Genomic DNA, 18,097 nt, shown 5'->3' with positions numbered 1-18,097 from the left:
TGCAAAAAGAAAACGTCCACACTGCTTGTTTTTGTGCAAAAACCCCAGCGCAAAAACGGATCGGCAGAAAATATGCAAATGAGATCATGACTCATGCAAATGAGTCCCTAATTTGCATATTTTTTGCGAAGAAAACTAGTAGCATAGACGTAGCTTAATAACTGTCCTGTTTATCTGCACATATATTTTGTATTTGCATTTATTTGGTGTTTCATTATGTTGCAAATATGTCTGATCTGTCATCTACTATCAGACCTTGTCTTCATTCATATTATTGTGTTTGATTTCTCTCAGCTGTAGTATATTAGTATTTTTTATTATTTTATTCCGGATATATTCTTTTTTTCAAATGAAATGCCAGGTATGTTCTGGCTGTATTTTTAATTATGCGGTGTCTAGTGTAGCAGCAGTGTGAGGTGTTTAAATCATACAACTCTCAGCTTGGTTTCATTTGGATATTACCGGTACATATTTTTTTCTGTGGTGGCACAGTAAGATTTTAAATGAGATAATGACAGTAGACTACATCTTTGTCATTACACTTGCTTTATGGGATCCCTGAGCCTACAGAAATCTGGCCCTGTAATGTCCCCTTTCTTCTTCCTTCTTTTAGATCAGAATGTCTTGTTTTTCTAAATGTGTATCTTATGAAGCTTTCATCAATCAGACTAATACATTCTTAGAATTATGCTAATTCCCCTATGTCCAGGAAAGGCAGACTGTCCATACTTTGCTAAGGCAGAACTTCTGGCTGACTATCTGCAGATTAATTTACCTAACTTCAAGATACACAAGATTACTCAGCATCCTGACAAGTGGAAGGTAAGTGTATTTAATTCATTTCATTAACAGATGCTCATGTGTTTCAGGTGGAGAATGGAAAATGCCTCTAATCTGTATTGTGCTTGATTGGTTTCACATATTAAGACCACTTCATGGCTCTAAAAACTACAGAAGTTCGATACACCAAATTACTATTGTAGAACAGGACTACTCAACTTTGGAAGCCCAGGGGCCCCAAATGACACTCACAACACATGCCACGGGCCACATCTTAAGTGTGGTTGCATATACATTTAAATATACATGCAAATAGCTTCTTTCACACTGACAGGCATGAATACAAAGCACTTCCCACAATGCCCCGGCGCTCCCCGCACCTCCTCCCTGGGGGCTGGAAACACTGACACCCTGTACCCATCTGTTCCAGCCAGCCCGTCCGCTTGTGTCTTTCAGTGCTCACCCCGCCTGGGAGATGCCTCGCCATTGTGGAGTGTGTTCCCAGTGGAGGCCATGTTCGAAAGATCCCATCCATGGGCCACATGTTGAGCCCTGGGTAAACCCAAACCACACCACAGGCTGCAAATAAACAGGTGGCCTGCAGGTCACGTGTTGAGCAGCCCTGTTGTAGACAGTCTGGGACATTCACAAATAATTTAAAATATGAAATAGTAAACAAAATACTATTTCTTTCAGTGTACAAGAAATTACGGTTTCTTTCAGTGTACTTAGCCTACTAGTCCTCTGATATGTGCGTATTTCAAATACTATTTCTTCTCAGCTATTATTTGCCAATATATGTAGAAGGAATTTTAGACTTTAACAGCTTTGTGTTACAATGCCTGAAAGTATTGAAACTAAAAGCCACATTCTCATTTACACTAAGTTCCCTTTATAACATGGTGGTGATGCAACGTACATCACCTTATACTAGTAGTTCTTAAACTTTTCGGTGGACTACTAGCCAACCATCCATGATGACAAAATGCCTTTTCTTATCTCTAAATACCTTAAATACTAAATTATTTCTATTAGGCTACTGGAGCATAAAAACTTAAATGTACGGCTATCATGGTTGGTCAGTGAAGACAAGTCGGGGGGGGGGGGGGGAAGCACCCAGCCCCGCTTCTTCCCTGCCCCTGGGAGGTGAGGTGGCGTGCCATGTGCCGTACTCCCCCCTTCCAACCACTGGGAGAGGAGGGGAGTGGGCGTGTGCTCACCATAGCCTCCCCAGTCACAGTGGAAGGTGCATCACGCCACACGTCCCAGGCTCTCTAGCCCCAGAGCGCTGGGGGAGGAAAGAGGGCATGCCACGTGGCCAGTACTGGCCTCCCCAACCTGGAGCACTGGGAGGGCAGGCACTGGGGGCAGTATCCCTCTGCCCGCCAGAACACCTACAGCAGGTGTTCTGGGGGCATAGTGTCTGTGGGGCTATGCCTGGTGGTTTGGGAAGGCAGCGCCTTCCCCTGCCTTACATAACTGATGCCCATGGCAGCTATAATGTAAGGGAGCGTATTTACCCAGTAAAAAAGGAAATATTATGAATCAAAATAATTAAAAATACCAAGCACTTTCACTTTGTCGTGTTAGCTTACCGAACTTCATTTTAAATGAAGTAAAATATTAATGTATGTCCAAAACAACATTGTCTTTGTTTGTGGCAGGCAGGTGGGGAGAGGAAGCAGGGACTACCAAGGTTCAGGGCTTCCCACAGGCCAGATTAACTCTTCTTGGATTTTGGGGTTAGTAGATTTTGTGATCCCCCTAAGCACTGGGTGGGGCCAAAAATGAGGAGTTCAGTGTGTGGACTGGTGCTGTTAGGGAGTGGGACAGGAATGAGGGTGCAGGCGGGGTCTTGGTGGGATCCATGAAGTTGATAGGAGTGCAGGGTCTGGGAATGAGGGTGCACTTATCTGCCCCACACCCCTTGCCACTCCCAGGCACCTACTCCCACTGCTCCTATTACCCATGATTCTGACCAATGGGAGCAACAGGGAAAGCCTCTAGGTGAGTGGTTTCCTTGCTGCCATTCCCCCAGCTGGGAGGAGGGGAAGCAGCAGCGTGTGGAGTTGCTTCCTCTCCCACAAGCTGGATCTGACCCATGAGTCCTGGGCCTGCCCTCTGCCCCCGTGGTGGAAAGCTGGTGCTGGTGCTCCTGCTCCAACCTCATGGAGGCTGCTAGCTGCAGGAGAGGGGGGATCAAGTAGGTTGAAAACCACTGCCTTACATTTACAGTACTATCTCACTGTTTTCTTGTGCTTACTTCTCTTTTGTTTCTTGATTTACCCCAAAGTGCTCACAGTCTGTCTTTGTACAGTGCCTCATATTATGGATTCCTGGTCCATACTTATAGTAATACAAATAATTACAGTAATATAGTAAGCATTGTATAATGTGTCATGAGTGAGTGTGCGATGGATAATATCAGAAATGTCCAGATGAAGGTAATTTTCTTTTTCTTGTGGCTGTAATATACTAGATTACATCCAGAGTAGTGTTCCCTCTAAGTTGTAGGTAGGGCAACACAGCTTCACAAGTGATTAATTAGCCCCTCCCAGTCAAGCAGCTTTATGCATGGAGCCCTGAACCTCTGACTGGGTGAGGCTGATTAATCACCTGTGAAGCTGTGCTGCCAAGCAGCTTACAGGGAACAATGATCCAGAGTTAATCAAGCTAATTAAGATTCAGTATCAAACCATTTGGATGGCTTATGAAATTGGTTTCTAATAATAATGTTTCAATTGAATTCAATTGGTATGCATCTAGCAGAGTGCAGTGTAGTAAGTGTGACGGGGTGTTGTCATAGAAGACCTCTTGGAGTTGCTTCCCAGTATGCTGATAAAGCCACTGACATTCACCTTCCTGCTCTTTGGGGCTCCTCATCAGCCTGTCTTGCTGGGCCAATCTCCTGGTCTCCCCCAGTCAAGACACAGAGCTGTGATAACTGCCCCTTACACCATCTCTTCCCCCAAAGAGCAATGCAAACACTGGATCACTTCAATTCTGAGAGGTGTCCAAGCATTGGAAACACCCTTGATGGCTTTCTTTTCCACATTTAAAACCATAAACCATTCCATGCCCCATATTTCTTACTTTACATACGAGAATGATACATACACCAGAATAAGGTATGCAGATCCAGCAGACTGTGACATTAAAATGTATAGGTTACATGAGGTATTTTGTCCAAAGCATCTTCGAATTATGCATATTTGTATACATAAGGCAATTTCATACAGCATAGGGCAGGAAGAACAGTCACAGTAAATAGTAGCTGTAGGTATATGAATGACAGTAGTGACAAAATAGCATTTGATAAGCTGCTGTACATTATGGAAGTATGATGAATGGGAGAGGTATTACCCTTTTTTGGACATCCTAGCCATTCAGTTTAAGTAAATTGTCTGTACGGGTTAATCTTAGAGAGGAAAGATCCTTGAGAGTCTCCAGGAAGTGTTGGCAGGGAGCCAAGAGAGCCAATTGAAAACAGAATGTGAGTCTTTGAATTGAAGCAGGACTCTCCTGCTGCAGTTTTTGTGTGAGCAGAGGGTTGCTGGGAGAGATGGATTGAGCCAGGAACAAGGCATGGCATTTCCAGCAATATCCATGCCTAGCGAAGGCCCAAACCTTAGAACAGCAGATATGTAAGTAGAACAGGGAATGTTTAGCCAGACGTGATCAGGTTATTTTCTTTATTTTGGGGCTAGTTGAACTCCTCTGTGCTGAGCTCATCTACCCCTTCTTATACTGCAGCTTTTAAACTGAACCCCAGGGAAGCAATTCTCTGTTTTTAACCTGCCTTATTTCACTAACATCTAGCAACCAAATACACTTTACCAAGAATGTCTTCTTTATTTTGTTAATAAAAAAGACATAATCTTTAAAGACTGTCCTAGAAGACATGAGATTCTGTGTGCACTTACCTGACACTGAAAGATCATCTATTAAAAAAATATAGTTTTTCAAGCCCTCCCCAGAGGAAAGGTTAAAAAGCGTACGTGCATCACAAGTGCGTCTTCCTGGGTTCTCAAACGGGTTTTTGCATTTGGCTGGGGGCAGTGTACCACCCAAAGTCAGGGAGTCTGTGACATTGGAGAGTTTAAACACACGCCTTTAGTGGCCGGGTATTTTAAAGTCTCTTGCAGGCCCCCACCTTCTGCACTTGAAGTGCCAGTGGGGGGAACAGCTTTGACAGGAAGCTTCAGTGAACAATTAGACAGCTCTTTCAGACCACCTGTAAACCAGTTTGCATAACCTATTTCAAACCAATTGAAACAATATTTAATAATAAACAAGGTTAAAACAAAGACAATTATTGAAAACAGTTGTCTCCTTCAAGTTCTACTCTGGGACATGAGTTAACGAAAAAGTAAATGTTTTAGATCTAATCTGTATTATCTAATTGCTGGTAGCCATTCCTGGAAAAGTAATTTCTTACCTGCAGCAGACAGACTAGGGGAAATTACTAGAAAAAAATCCCAGAACTATCTTACGAGGCAGACAAAGTTGTAAGAGAGGTTTTACTAATCACTTCTTAGATTTTGCTGAGTTCCTCAGTTAAGCATCATGCATGCCTATGATACTGAATAAGTATCACCTCTGCAGCTTACTCTGCATCTCAGTCTGAGTAGAAATTCTAAACTGATTCTTTTATAAAATGGTCTGACTGTTGATACTACATGGTGCTGCATTACTGCTAAACTATCTGAGAGAGACTTTTCACAATGATGTTGTTAAGGAGGTGGAAGTATGATATTTTGTTCTCATGCTAATTCAATCCTTGCACAACACATCACAACCATCTGGCTGGTAGCATTTTTTTCAAATGCTCACATTTGGGACACCTGTGAAATACCCCACATCTGTGCATTTAGATAAATATTGCAGGTTGGATCTTCTGGTCCAACACCCTTGGGACCTGACCAGTCCTGTACAAAGGGATTTACTGGACCAGGAGAGGCCCCCTGTCATTGACTCCCAGCCCCCTGCACCTCTCTACTGCTGGCTGCTTCCAGCCTATGCCTAGCCCCACTGCTCCCAGGCTGAGGCTCCAGACCTGGATCTACTGCTGCTGGGCTCCAACCCCAGCTCCTCGTGCTGCCAGCTCAGCTAGGGCTCCCCAGACCTGGAGTTCCCCACTGCGCCACTGGCTGTCTCCAGAGCCAAAACTCCCCACTACATCAGTAGACCTGATGCTCCTTGGTGGTTGGGGCCAGAGCTCCCTGCTGTGCTGCTAGCTGCCTCCAGGGCCAGAGCTCTCTGCTAGCCAGGGCAGTAGTTCCTCGCTATGCAACCAGACACTCCCCTCACACACCTGCTATGCGCCCCCCTGCTGCGCTCCTGGCATTGCCGCTAGACTTCCCTATTCCTGGGTTCTGTGGTCCAGCAACATCCATGGTTTACATCCAGAGAGTTCCAGTTTAGGGAGGTACAACTTGTACTATTTTGCATTGGAGAGTATAAGCAGTAATATTTAAATATTGCCTTTCTGCACGTGAAAAAATATTAAAATTGTTTTGGGTGAATTGCCTGTAGCAGTGGCTTCATGATATCTGTGAAAAAAATGGATGGAAACACAAACACTCACCAATTGTGTGGCGGGAATTATTGGACCGTGGAGGGAAGGGCCTGCTTCTGGGAGGATTTAACGATTTTATGGAGCATGCCCAGGTAAAAAGACTTTCAGTATTACTGATCCACATTTTGAATTCTTTTCTTATTCCTGTCTCCTTTTTTTAGATATTACATAACATTTTGGGGCTACTCTCTGATTGCTGAATGTCCTTTCTTCATTGTTAGCATTACTATGGCATCACCTCGGACATGCTGAGTGAGCAGATGCTGAGAATTGGGGCGGAGAATTTGAATACTCACATAGAAATTGAGAAAGAGGAGGAATATCTGAAAAGTCTTATCAACCCCTTGCAGGTTTGGATAAGTAGGTGAGAAAGCAAAAGCATTGCAATATTTCATTCAGCTTTAGAATTATGCATTTCTTCTCATATAATACAATCTTCCTGCCGCTGATTAAATGAATATGGGGCTTGCACATATCCATTTTAACACTGTTTACATTTATTTAGGTAAATACAAGTAATTTATCTTTTTTGTAAAATATTTTTTCTTTTCAAATCTTAACACATTATAACACCAACTTCTGATGTTCATTTTAATTAAAACTTACTCTTTTTATAAAACATTGTTCACAGCTTAGCAATTTACTAAAAATACTATAAAGTACTAAACTGTTCCAACATTTGCTCATTTGTTTACTTAGAATAGGTTGTAATTCAATAGATATTCCAGAATGTATTTTTTGTTTGCAGATATCAAAACAAAAAGCAAATAAAAAAACCCCACAACCTAAAAACCCAATCCCTCACCCACTCTTCCTCCAAAGACCCCTCAAAAAACCTTGTAAGGTGATATGAATTTACAAGGATACTGTTGGGCCAAATTTAACCCCTAAATGAACTTTGGGAAAGGAATATTTTTACATTATCAGAACCCAATAGAAATATTTTGGTGACAAGTTTTAAAGTAATTGAATTTTTACATAAATAAATAGTCTAGCTCAGGGGTCGGCAACTTTTTCAAACCAAAGAACCAAACTACATCAAAATTCAGAACAAATAGTCAACAGAGCAGTATAAGACTGAAAATATACAACTTAATATTATTGATAATTGAAATAATGATTAATAATAGCATATATGAAACATTGTACTCACAGACTTTATTTAATGGGACTTCAGCTACTGCTGGGGGTGCAGTTTGTGGATGTGGGGGTGCAGGAGTTAGGGTGAGGGTATATGAGGGGCTCAGGGCAGGGAGATGGGGTACAGGAGGCAGGTCAGGGTGCTGGGGGTGGGAAATAGAGTATGTGCGGGGAGGCGGGTCCTGGAGTTGGATTACCTCACCTGGTTGGGGCTGGGCTGCTGCACCTGGGCACTAGTGACTAGACAAGGGACTGAGCCAGGATCACCGCTGCCGGATCATGGCCTCCCCTCCTACCCATGCTGCAGCAGGAGGGAGGCCACCACCAGCCCTTTCTGAGGCTGGATGGGGGCTGGACCACAGGATCAGGACTCTGGGGGCCAGATGGGGGACAGGTTTAATTTTAAATAAAATAAAATATTATGTTCAACACAAAAGGTTCTAGTATTGTCTTTATTTGTAGCAGGAGTGGGGAATATTTTTGGGTCAGGATCCACTGACCCAAGAAAAATCAGTTGGGGACCACACAAGTGCGAAGCAAAAAAACCAAAAACCTCACCCCTCCAGAAACCCCCAGCTCTCATTGATGTGTCCCCCAACTGAAACACCTCACTTCCCTGGTGCTCCATGGGGAATGGGGACAGGGAAGACTGAGGTTCAAGGCCTCAGTCTCTTAACTCTTAACCGTTAACTCTTCTGGGGTTCCAGGGTTAGTGGATTTTGTGGGCTTCCCTAGGCTCTGGGATGGGGCCAAAAATGAGGGGTTCGGAGTGCAGGACAGGGCTGCCAGTGAGTGGGATAGAGATGGGGGTGAAAGATCTGGGTGGGAGGTGGGTGCAGGACGGGTTGGGGGGCAAGGTCTGGATGGGAAGTAGGGGGTGCAGGAGTAGGCTGGGAGTAGGGTGTCTGGCTGAGGGAAGGGGGCAGGAGCAAGAAAGGGGGCAGGAGCAGGCTGGTGGTAGGGTGTGTGACAAGTGGGAGGATGCAGGAGCAGGTTGGGAGTAGGGTGTGGGACCAGGGGGTAAGGTGCAGAAGCACGCTGGGGTTAGTGTGTCTGGCCAGGGGGGAGATGCAAGAGCAAGGGAGAGTGCAGGAACAGGGTGGCAGTGCAGGGTCTCGGTGTAGGGGTTGTGTGTGTGGGGGGGGGGGGAGATGTCGGCAAGGTAGTGAGGGGATAGGAGTGTAGGGTCTCGGTGGAGGGGGTATTAGTGAGAGGGTTGGGGTTCAGAGACTCGGCTTAGGGTGTATGAATGAATGGGTTGGGGATGTGGGGGGTCTCAATTTGCGGCGGGGGGAGGAAACTTACTTGCTTTCCGGCCAATGAGAGCAGCGAGGAAAACTGCCAGGAAGCTCATCCGTATACTGCTGTTCTCCCAGGATGGGGAAGGGAAATGGCAGCATGCAGAGATGCTTCTGGCTCCACTTCTTCCCCGCAAGCCGAATCCAGTGGAGAGCCTCAGGGCTTTCTGCACCTCCCCCCAGGAAGCCAGTGCTGGCATTCCAATTTTGCGGGCTGGGAGGGAGGCCTGCGAGGCGGGAGCACCAGCGGAGGCTCCGTGCTGTGGGGGGAAGGAAGGCGAGGAGCTTCAAAAGAGCTATATTTGGCTGCCTACTGTGCCATATTTGGCTTAGGAGCCAACGGTTGCCAACCCCTGGTGTAGCTTTATGCTAATGCTGAAATAGTGAAAATGAAATTGACCAGAAACCATATAGGAACTGATTATTTCCATTGTACACCAGGGATTGGCAATAATTTGATAGAGGGCCACTCCAAGAAACTGGAAAATGGTCAAGGGACACACTCTTACATGATATTAATGGAGGAAGTGTGGAGTCTGGGATGGAGTCTGGGTGCAAAAGGAAACGTGATAAGGGATTGGGGTGCAGGAGAGAATGTGGGGTCTGGGAGGGAACTTGGTTGAAAGAAGCAGTTGTGATCTGAGGCAAGGGTCTAGGGTGCAGACTGTGACCTTGGGCAGGGGACTGGGATGCTGGAGGGGGTGCAGGACTTTGGGTTGTATCTTTGGGCAGGGAACTGGGGTACAGGAAGGGGGCAGAGGATTTGGGTTGTGACCTAGAACAGGAGGGAGTTATGACCTGGGGCAGGAGATTAGGGTTCAGGATTTGGGAGGAGATATGGGTGCAGGAGAGGGGGAAAGGGTTTGGGTATTGTGGTGTTCCACCCCTTCACTGGCTGAAGAGGCCATGTGATTTTTTAATAGCTGTGAGCCTAAGGGAAGGGGGGGAGGGTGCATCACAAGCTGCCTGTTGACAACAGGCAGCTCCCATTGGTGAAAAACCAGCCAATGGGATTGTGTTGGAGGCAGGAGCAGTGCATTAATCCTCTCCCTCCTCCCCTGGGTTCACAGCTGTTCACACAGAGCCCCACCATAGCCGCTTTTCTCAGCAGTGTGTGGTGGGCAGACTGGGAGCCTGCCTGAGCATCCCCACTGTATCCACGGTCTGGATTGAGTGGCTCGGTGGGCCGAATCCAGCCCGTGGGCCGTGTTTTGCCCCAGCCTGCCGTACATAAATAATGGAAATGCAAAAAGAAAACAAGCAGCATACAAGAGTAAGTAGACAAAAGTGCAAGAATTTATTAATTTGGTGGACTTTTAAAATGTGGTATTTAACCTTCCAGCATAACTTTAGTGAAGGGAAGCCTGCTTTGTATTTATTTTTAACATGTTGATATAAAAGCTAGACTGAAATGATGTAAGGCAGTGTTTCCCAATTTTATTTGGCCACAGAACCCTTTTAAACTTGAAAGAATTTTGTGGAACCCCTAATAACAGTCTAATATATGGAGCTGAAAAACTCCTCCACAAATAAGTAAGGATAATAAAAAACAAATGCTAAACAAGTTCATGAGATCAACATTTAGTTTAATTGCCCATATTTAAAAACAGAAATCACATCATATTAATTATTAATTTTTTAAATCATAAAATGTTATTGTAAAGGAATTTTCTCACGGAACCCTTACTTTCACTTCACGGAACCCCGGGGTTTCGCGGAACGCCATTTGGGAAACATTGATCTGAGGTAATGGATCATGTAAATAGTTGTGAACTACATGACTAAGTTCTGTCATCCATTTTTATAATGCATTTTATAGAACAAACAGCAGCATTTACTAGTTAAAAAATGTTCTGTATCTAAAATTTCTCATTAGTGCGTCAGCTCCTGCCTGCTACAACCTGATTCCATTATTGGCTAGTGGAGAAGTGTTTGGGATGGCCACAGAGATCAGCATCCATCTGCTGGACAGTAACCACTACAAGGAAATTCTGCAGGGTATTGTAATGGAGGCTCAGGACTTAGCATTCCCCCTCCTTCGCAGTGTCTCAGTGCACACTGAATTAGATGATGCCTTTCTTCAGGCTGATGTTGTCATTTTGCTTGATGATATCCTCTTACAACATGAGATCCCGTCACTTGAGGACTGTATCAGACAGGTCACTGAACAATGTAAAGTGTATGGTTCCCTGATGGACAAGAATGCCAACAGCACAGTCAAAGTTATTGTGTCAGGAAAAACTTTTGTGAATCTTAGGGCATTAATGATTATGACATTTGCCCTGTCCATTGACCCCCAGAATATTATCGCCATGGCAATGTTCTTGGAAAGTGCAGCAAAAGCCATGCTGGCCAGGAAACTGAATATGCATTCAGCAGGTGGGTAATTTGTATTTGTTCTCTTCAATATCAGTTACAATCTGGGAACTTCAATGATCAGAATTATGCATCTGAGCATAGAGCATAGATTTTTAGAGCAGTTGGGATATATGTAAAAATAAGTACACCCATTACAGCTGCAAATATGGAATTCGGAATAAGACAAATTCAGATAGTTAAAAGTACAATGGGTGCACACACACATTTTGTATGGGTGCAATCAGTGCCTTTCTTTGAAGTTAATATGTTAAATATTGTACTGTTTCACGAGACATACCGGAGTGGTCGACAAAGCCTTCCTTTGTTGACCGTGCCGTGTCTAGACTGCCGCACTGTGCTGGATCAGCTGATTGTCGGCACAGCACGGTGGCCATTTTTATTTTAATGAAGCGGGGATTATTTAAATCCCCGCTTCTTTGACTATGCCGAATAAACTATTTTACATGGCTCCGTCGACGGAGCCATGTAGTCTAGACAGAGGCTATATTTTAGCACGAGGTAAGTCTGCTAATTTAATAATCTTTTACAAGTCACTATTAAGAATTTATCTCTAAGGCTTTATTTTTTTCATGTTTTCAGTTTGTTTTTATTTGTTACCTGGTAACTTAAATTAGTACTATGATATACACTAATGCAATGGTTCTCAAACTCTTCTCCCAAACACTTGAAAATTGCTGATGGTTTTGGTGGGCCACTTAATGATCTTTCCAAATGTTGCTTGTACTGTTAGCTAACTATTGTAAAATGCTTTGAATAAAAGCATTATATATAGAATCATAGAATAGTAGAACTTGAAAGGACCTTGACAGGTCATCAAGTCCAGTCCCCTGCCCTCATGGCAGGACCAAAAAAATCTTAACTTTTTTTTGTTCTACAAATAAAACCACACAACTCATATTTTAATATATAATGCGATGGATGTGCCTATTTTTGTGAGCAAGGTTTACGGAAATTAGGTATAATATTTGTCAGCTTTAGCCTTTGTACGCCACCCCAGCAGCCACCAAGCTGGGCTGGAACAAATGGGAAGGGGGGCTTTCTCTATCTCTCCCTCCTTTCCCACCTAGTCCTGTCAGCCAGGCTATGTCTATACTACAAGGTTTTTGCAAACAGCCGTTTTTGTGCAAAAACCCGTGGAGCGTCCACACTTCAAGCGCATTTTTGCTCAAGTAAATCTACAGTCAATTGACAGAACAGAGGGCTTTTTGCGGTATAGGTATACTGCCTTCTACGAGGCATAACTCCTTTTTGCACAAGAGTTCTTGTGCAAAAAGGTGTGTGTGGATGCTCAACGTGTTTCTTGCGCAAAAAGAGCCTCTCACAAAAAGCACAGGGTGCTCTGATGGCCATTCACAGAATGGCCATCAGAACTTTCTTGCGCAAGAGTGTCCATGTAATGTGGACACTCTCTTGCGATGCACTTTTGAGGTGTGGACGCCTCAAAAGATCTGTTCCGCAAAAAGCTTCTTGGCAAAAACCTTGCACAAAGCCCTAGTGAGCTGGGGCTGAAAAGGAGGAGGCATCTTCCTGCACCAGCAGCCTCTAAGCAGCAGCTGGCAAGAAATGGTGTCTTTTCCCCTCCATCACAGGAGCCAGTGAGCTGAGGCTGGGTAAGTGGGGTATCTTTTCCCAGCAGCCATAGGCCTGGAGCTGTGGAAAGTCATCACTTTCTCTGGCAACTGCAGCCCTGCATATTCCAAATTCTCCCCCCTCCCTCTTCTCACCCCACTTCCCTCACCTACTTCCTATTTTCCCCCTTACCTTATGCCCCCTCCTACCTGCCCCCCATTCTCCCCAAGACCACCACTTCGCTTTATATGTATGTCTTCTCCCCGGTCCTGGCACTTAATTAGTGGAGCCACATCTACACAGCCCCACTAATTAGGTGGGCGGCCCTTCATTCATTCTCTCATGTGCCACCATCCAAGTGCACATTAGAGCAGGGGTTGGCAATCTATGGCTTGCAAGTCAAATATGGCTTACTAGGGATCCAGATGTGGCTCTTCTGGAGCCCCAACTCAAGTCCCCCAGCTCCCACTATAGCAGGGAGCCAGTGTTGGTGCTACAATCTCATGGTTGCCCACAAGATTGGCACGTCATCTCTGGCTTCCTGCAGGGTGGAGGGGAAGCCCTGAGCCTCCGCACTTGATCTGGCCTGCAGGGAACAAGTTCTATCATTTTTGGCTCCGTGCACTGCCCTTTTCCTTCCCCTGGCCTGTGGGGAACAAGTGGCCAAAAATGTCTCCATGCATGCTGCCATTTTCCTTCCCCCTGGACACACTTCCTGGAAGCTTTCTTCTGGCGAATGGGAGCAGTAGGAGGCCATATTACACGGTGCCTGCGATGCAGCGCAAAATCACGCAAGTGCTTCCCACCCCCTTCTGCTCAGACTCTACATCCCCACCCCGTCACTCAGCCCCCAACCAGACATCCTGCCCCCTGCCTGCTTGAGCTCCCTCCCTCCTGGTCAGACACCTGCCCTTGGCCACTCCTACCCCAACACCCTGCCCCCAGCCCACTCCTGCCCCATGGTAATAACCCTGCCCCTTGGCCAGACAGCCTGCCCCCCGCCCACTTCTGACTCTGGCCAGACAGCCTACCCTCATCCCACTCCTGCCACCTGTCCAGACAGCTTGCCCCAGCCCACTCCTGCCTCCTTCCCCCAGCCAGACACCCTGCTCCCAGCCTGCTTCTGCATTTAAACACAATATCTTTTTGTTCGCTAATCTTTATATATTCTCCTTTGTTACAGGAATCAAAGATGTGATTATTTGGGGTAATATCAGTGGCAGGAGCTATATTGATCTGTCTAAAGCAAAAGTTTACAGATATGACAGTGCTATCTGGGGTCCACCTAGCTTTTCACGTCATTTGCTGGACATGATCTATGATGGGTAAAGTACACATTTATTTTTCATTTTGATCTTTTAAATGTTATCAATTTTTAAAATCCATATCATCCTGCTGCCACTCGCATATGCATGGTCATTGTTATATTTAAAGATTATACTTCCAACATAATACTAATGGGACAAAATTCAGCTTGAGATAATTTTTTCCCCAAAATGAGTTAAAATAGTTTTAAAGAAAGAAAATTGATCATATAAACATTTTTCTTCCACTTTATTATGTAAAGGACTAGAGAAACAAGGAAAAGTCACTATGGGCCAGGTTTTTCACAAGTATTCAGGAACCTAAAGAAGCACATAGGCATTTTTGATAATCCTGCTAGGTGCCCAATTGAACTAGATCTACAAAAGTGCTTTGTCACCTAAGTCCCATTTTAGGAACCACTGTAATCCACAGAATCCTGCTCAGATGCTGCCCCACACTGTAGACACCTAACCTCACTCTGAATATGTTTTTGCAGGTAACATTCCAAAAACACCTAGAGTATGGACACTGTTGCCTCACTTTAGATATCCATGTGTTGACCTTCCACTTAAGCCCCAATATGCTCCACAAACTGGGAGAAGATAGGTATTCCACCTAACTTGCATGTGGGGCCTTACTCAGAGGCTGCTCAATTCCACACAAGACAGCAGGGATAGAGAGGGAAGGACTTCCCTTTAACTCAGTGGCTAGAGTCTTCACTTGGAATGCAAGAAGGGATTTGAGCATGGATCTGCTACCTTGCAAGCAAGTGCTCACACCACTGGGCTACAGGATATTCTGACATGGGGATTCCTCAATTTCTCCTGTTGAAATAACTTAATTAAAGTTGAACAATTGATTGTTAAATGGGCTAGGGACAAAAACTAACTGTACAGCCCAATGATAAGGACACTCATCTGGTTAATAGCAAATTCCTGTTCAATTCCCTTCTCAGTGGGGACTTGAACTAGTGGTCTCCAGGTAAGTGGGCTAACCACTGGACTAGAAGTTATAAGCGAACCTTTGCTGCTTGCTAGTTTGTGTAGAGTGAGACCAGGGCTGTACTACAGAGGAAGATCAGTTAAGGTAGGCATTTCTAGCTATGTAAACAACATAGGTAAGTTGACATACCTTAAGCTGAACTTTGGCGCCATTCCCACAGTGGAAGGTCAATGGGAAAAATGACTCTCATTGAGGTGTGGGGAGGAGGTTCGGAGAGCAGGCTTTGGCCAAGTGGCACTTTCCTCAGGTGGCAGCGGTTTAACAGGGCTAAGGCAGGCCTCCTGCCTGCCTTGGCTCTATGCTGCTCCCAGTAGCAGCTGTCAGTCTGGACCCTAGGGCTATGTCTACACTGGCAGCTTCTTGCGCAAGAACTCTTTTGCGGAAGAGTTCTTGGGCAAAAACTCTTCCAGAAGAGAGCGTCTACACTGGCATGTGCCTTTGCGCAAGAGCATCCATGCCAGTGTAGACGCTCTCTTGCACAAGAAAGCTCTGATGGCCATTTTAGCCATCGGGCTTTCTTGCGCAAGAAATTCATGTTGCCTGTCTACACTGGCCTCTTGCACAAGAACAGTTGCACAAGAGGGCTTATTCCTGAGCGGGAGCATCATAGTTCTTGCGCAAGAAGCACTGATTTTATACAGTAGAACGTCAGTTCACTTGCGCAAGAACACACGGCCAGTATAGACAGGCAGCAAGTTTTTGCGCAAGAGCAGCCGTAAAACTGTGTGCTGCCTCCATCCTCAGACACTACCCCCGCAGGATCCAGTGACCGCAGATTCTGGCCAAGGAGAGCTGTAGAGCTGGTGATGGGGGGCAGATGCAGCACATGGAGCTTCCCTGATCTGCCTCTCTGCCTAGGGGCTGCAGGATGTGCTGGCAAACTGGTGGTTGCGGCTCCAGCCCCACAAAGATGTGCCAAGGCTCAGGTCTGCATGTTCCCCAATCCTGCTTTACCGCACCTTACATTCCAGACTTGTTTGTTGTCTTGTCCATTGTAAAAGGTTACCTGGATGTTGCACTTTATCTCAGTTGGTACGAACATTGTTTTCAGACTGTTAATCCATTTAAATTCCTAATTTTGTCTGCCAATAAATGAGACCTCACCTCTCTCCACTCACTTATGTCAAGCCAGGCCTATGGTGCTAAGATGCCTATATCCTGTTACTTGTCTATATCTTCATGTGCCTAACTCCCTTTGAAAACATGGCTCTGAGATCTTGATTAACTTGACAGCAGTAGTCCAACAGTCTATGCTCTTAGGGGATCATGCAGTTACAAGGAAGCAGCTGAGAAGTTATGATTAGCTGCAGATTCCGAACAATCCCTGGGTTATCTCCACTAGCAGGTTATGGAGTCCCCATTAGTCTAAATTCTGGAAAAAGGTATTTGAATAAATGACTTGTACCTGCAACACTCTTCACCTCTGACAACCAGGCCATTTTTACCTCTGTGTTTTATTTATGGCTGTAGGCAACTAGCTTAGGCACTCAAGATTGAATTAGTCTGTACTGACATCTCCTATTGTCTATAGTTCTTATTTTTTCAAGAAGACTATTTGATCTTAGCCTTCCATAGTTATATTAAAAATCTCTTTTATTGATGGCAGCAACTGGGTGCGTTCAGAATTTGCATCTGTACTGAGTTTACTGAGTTCCCGGGAACATCACTGTCTAGGCATTTCACCTGCTCATGTAATAGCCACTGTGCTGAGATACTGGTACCAAGACTCTCCTCCCGGGGAGATTGTATCAATGGGAATACTCAGTGAAGGTAAGTTTCTATTTATAGTTCACACGCACTCTGAAGGTTTCTCTCTACTTCAGTGAGTGTAATAGTAATGTTTTTACTCAGACCTTTAACTATTTAAAATTAAATCATTATACTCTGAGCTAACAACTTATTTTTTAAACACAAAAACTTCCAAATCTAAGAAATTATTCCACCAAGGATCTGGAATGTGGTATTCTTGTGGTTATTTCATTTCCTGTCCCTCTATTTTAACCCACTAATCAACTGATTTTATATAGTCACTGCTTTATCCTTTACCTGTGATTATAGGCCCAAATACATGTAGAAACATTTTCGTAAGTATCATTTAAGGCACAAATGGCAATAAGGAATTTTGCATATCTAGTGGAAGGTACACAATGATTTTGTGGATTCCTAATTAAAATGTGCAGGGAGTTCAGTGTTCTTTGTATTGTAAACAGAGAGACAGCAATTGGTCTGTTTTAGGGTTTTACACTGCTACTCACCACTACAAAATGTGAGTGCATTACTATGTGTTTTCATCAGAAAGAAACATGTTTTGTGGGAATTTTTTTCTTTAGGGCAGTTTTGCACCCCTGAGGGGATTTTCTTCTCCATGCCTGTGAGGTTCCAGGATGGTGGTTGGGAGGTCATTACAGAAACAGAAATTAATGAAGAAACTCAGGAAACTCTGAAGTATTTAACCCATGATCTGATACAGGTGATGTCACTTGCCATTTAATATTATTTCCATTTGATCATCTGTGGGTTTGTCACAAGGTGCTCTACTCACTGCTTGGCAGTGCCTTTTCCTGGCTGTTCTGGGGATTATCTCTGCCAGGCTAATGTCCCTTCCTGCCGTTGCACTTATAGAATCATAGAGCTGGAAGAGACCTTAGAATGCCATCAAGTCCAGCCCCCTGCCCAAGGCAGGACCAATCCCAACTAAATCAACCCGGCCAGGACTTTGTCAAGCTGAGTCTTAAACACCTCTAGGGATGGAGACTCCACTACTTCCCTAGGTAACCCATTCCAGTGCTTCACCACCCTCCTAGTGAAATAGTTTTTCCTAATATCCAACCTGGACCTCTCCCACCACAACTTGAGACCATTGCTCCTTGTTCTGCCATCTGTCACTACTGAGAACAGCCTCTCTCCATCCTCTTTGGAACCTCCCTTCAAGAAGTTGAAGGTTGCTATCAAATCCCCCCTCACTCTTCTTTTCTGTAGACTACATAGACCCAACTTCCACAACGTCTCCTCATAAGTCATATGCTCCAGTCCCCTCATCATTTTG

At 44.8% G+C, this 18,097-nt stretch overlaps 1 protein-coding gene across 4 annotated transcripts in view; it reads left to right on the top strand.

Moving 5' to 3' along the window:
• The window catches only part of MDH1B (malate dehydrogenase 1B), a 29,916-nt gene that overhangs the window by 1,779 nt on the left and 10,040 nt on the right, over positions 1 to 18,097 (top strand). For 2 of the 4 annotated variants that reach the window (XR_012905413.1, XM_075934363.1), the window contains exons 2-8: positions 710 to 822; positions 6,316 to 6,450; positions 6,580 to 6,722; positions 10,673 to 11,175; positions 13,928 to 14,069; positions 16,658 to 16,821; positions 17,382 to 17,521. Coding sequence is in view for 3 of the 4 variants with exons in the window: in XM_075934363.1 (XP_075790478.1) it covers positions 710 to 822; positions 6,316 to 6,450; positions 6,580 to 6,722; positions 10,673 to 11,175; positions 13,928 to 14,069; positions 16,658 to 16,821; positions 17,382 to 17,521 (1,340 nt within the window). In the remaining variant the exon portion in view is untranslated. Of the gene's footprint in view, positions 1 to 709; positions 823 to 6,315; positions 6,451 to 6,519; positions 6,723 to 10,672; positions 11,176 to 13,927; positions 14,070 to 16,657; positions 16,822 to 17,381; positions 17,522 to 18,097 lie in introns of those variants that run through there. The other 2 variants (XM_075934364.1, XM_014576509.3) reach the window with 2 other exon arrangements.

This window comes from Pelodiscus sinensis, chromosome 7 (assembly GCF_049634645.1).
Source record: "Pelodiscus sinensis isolate JC-2024 chromosome 7, ASM4963464v1, whole genome shotgun sequence".
Taxonomy (NCBI): Eukaryota; Metazoa; Chordata; order Testudines; family Trionychidae; genus Pelodiscus; species Pelodiscus sinensis.
This window is presented reverse-complemented; position numbering and strand designations above follow the sequence as displayed.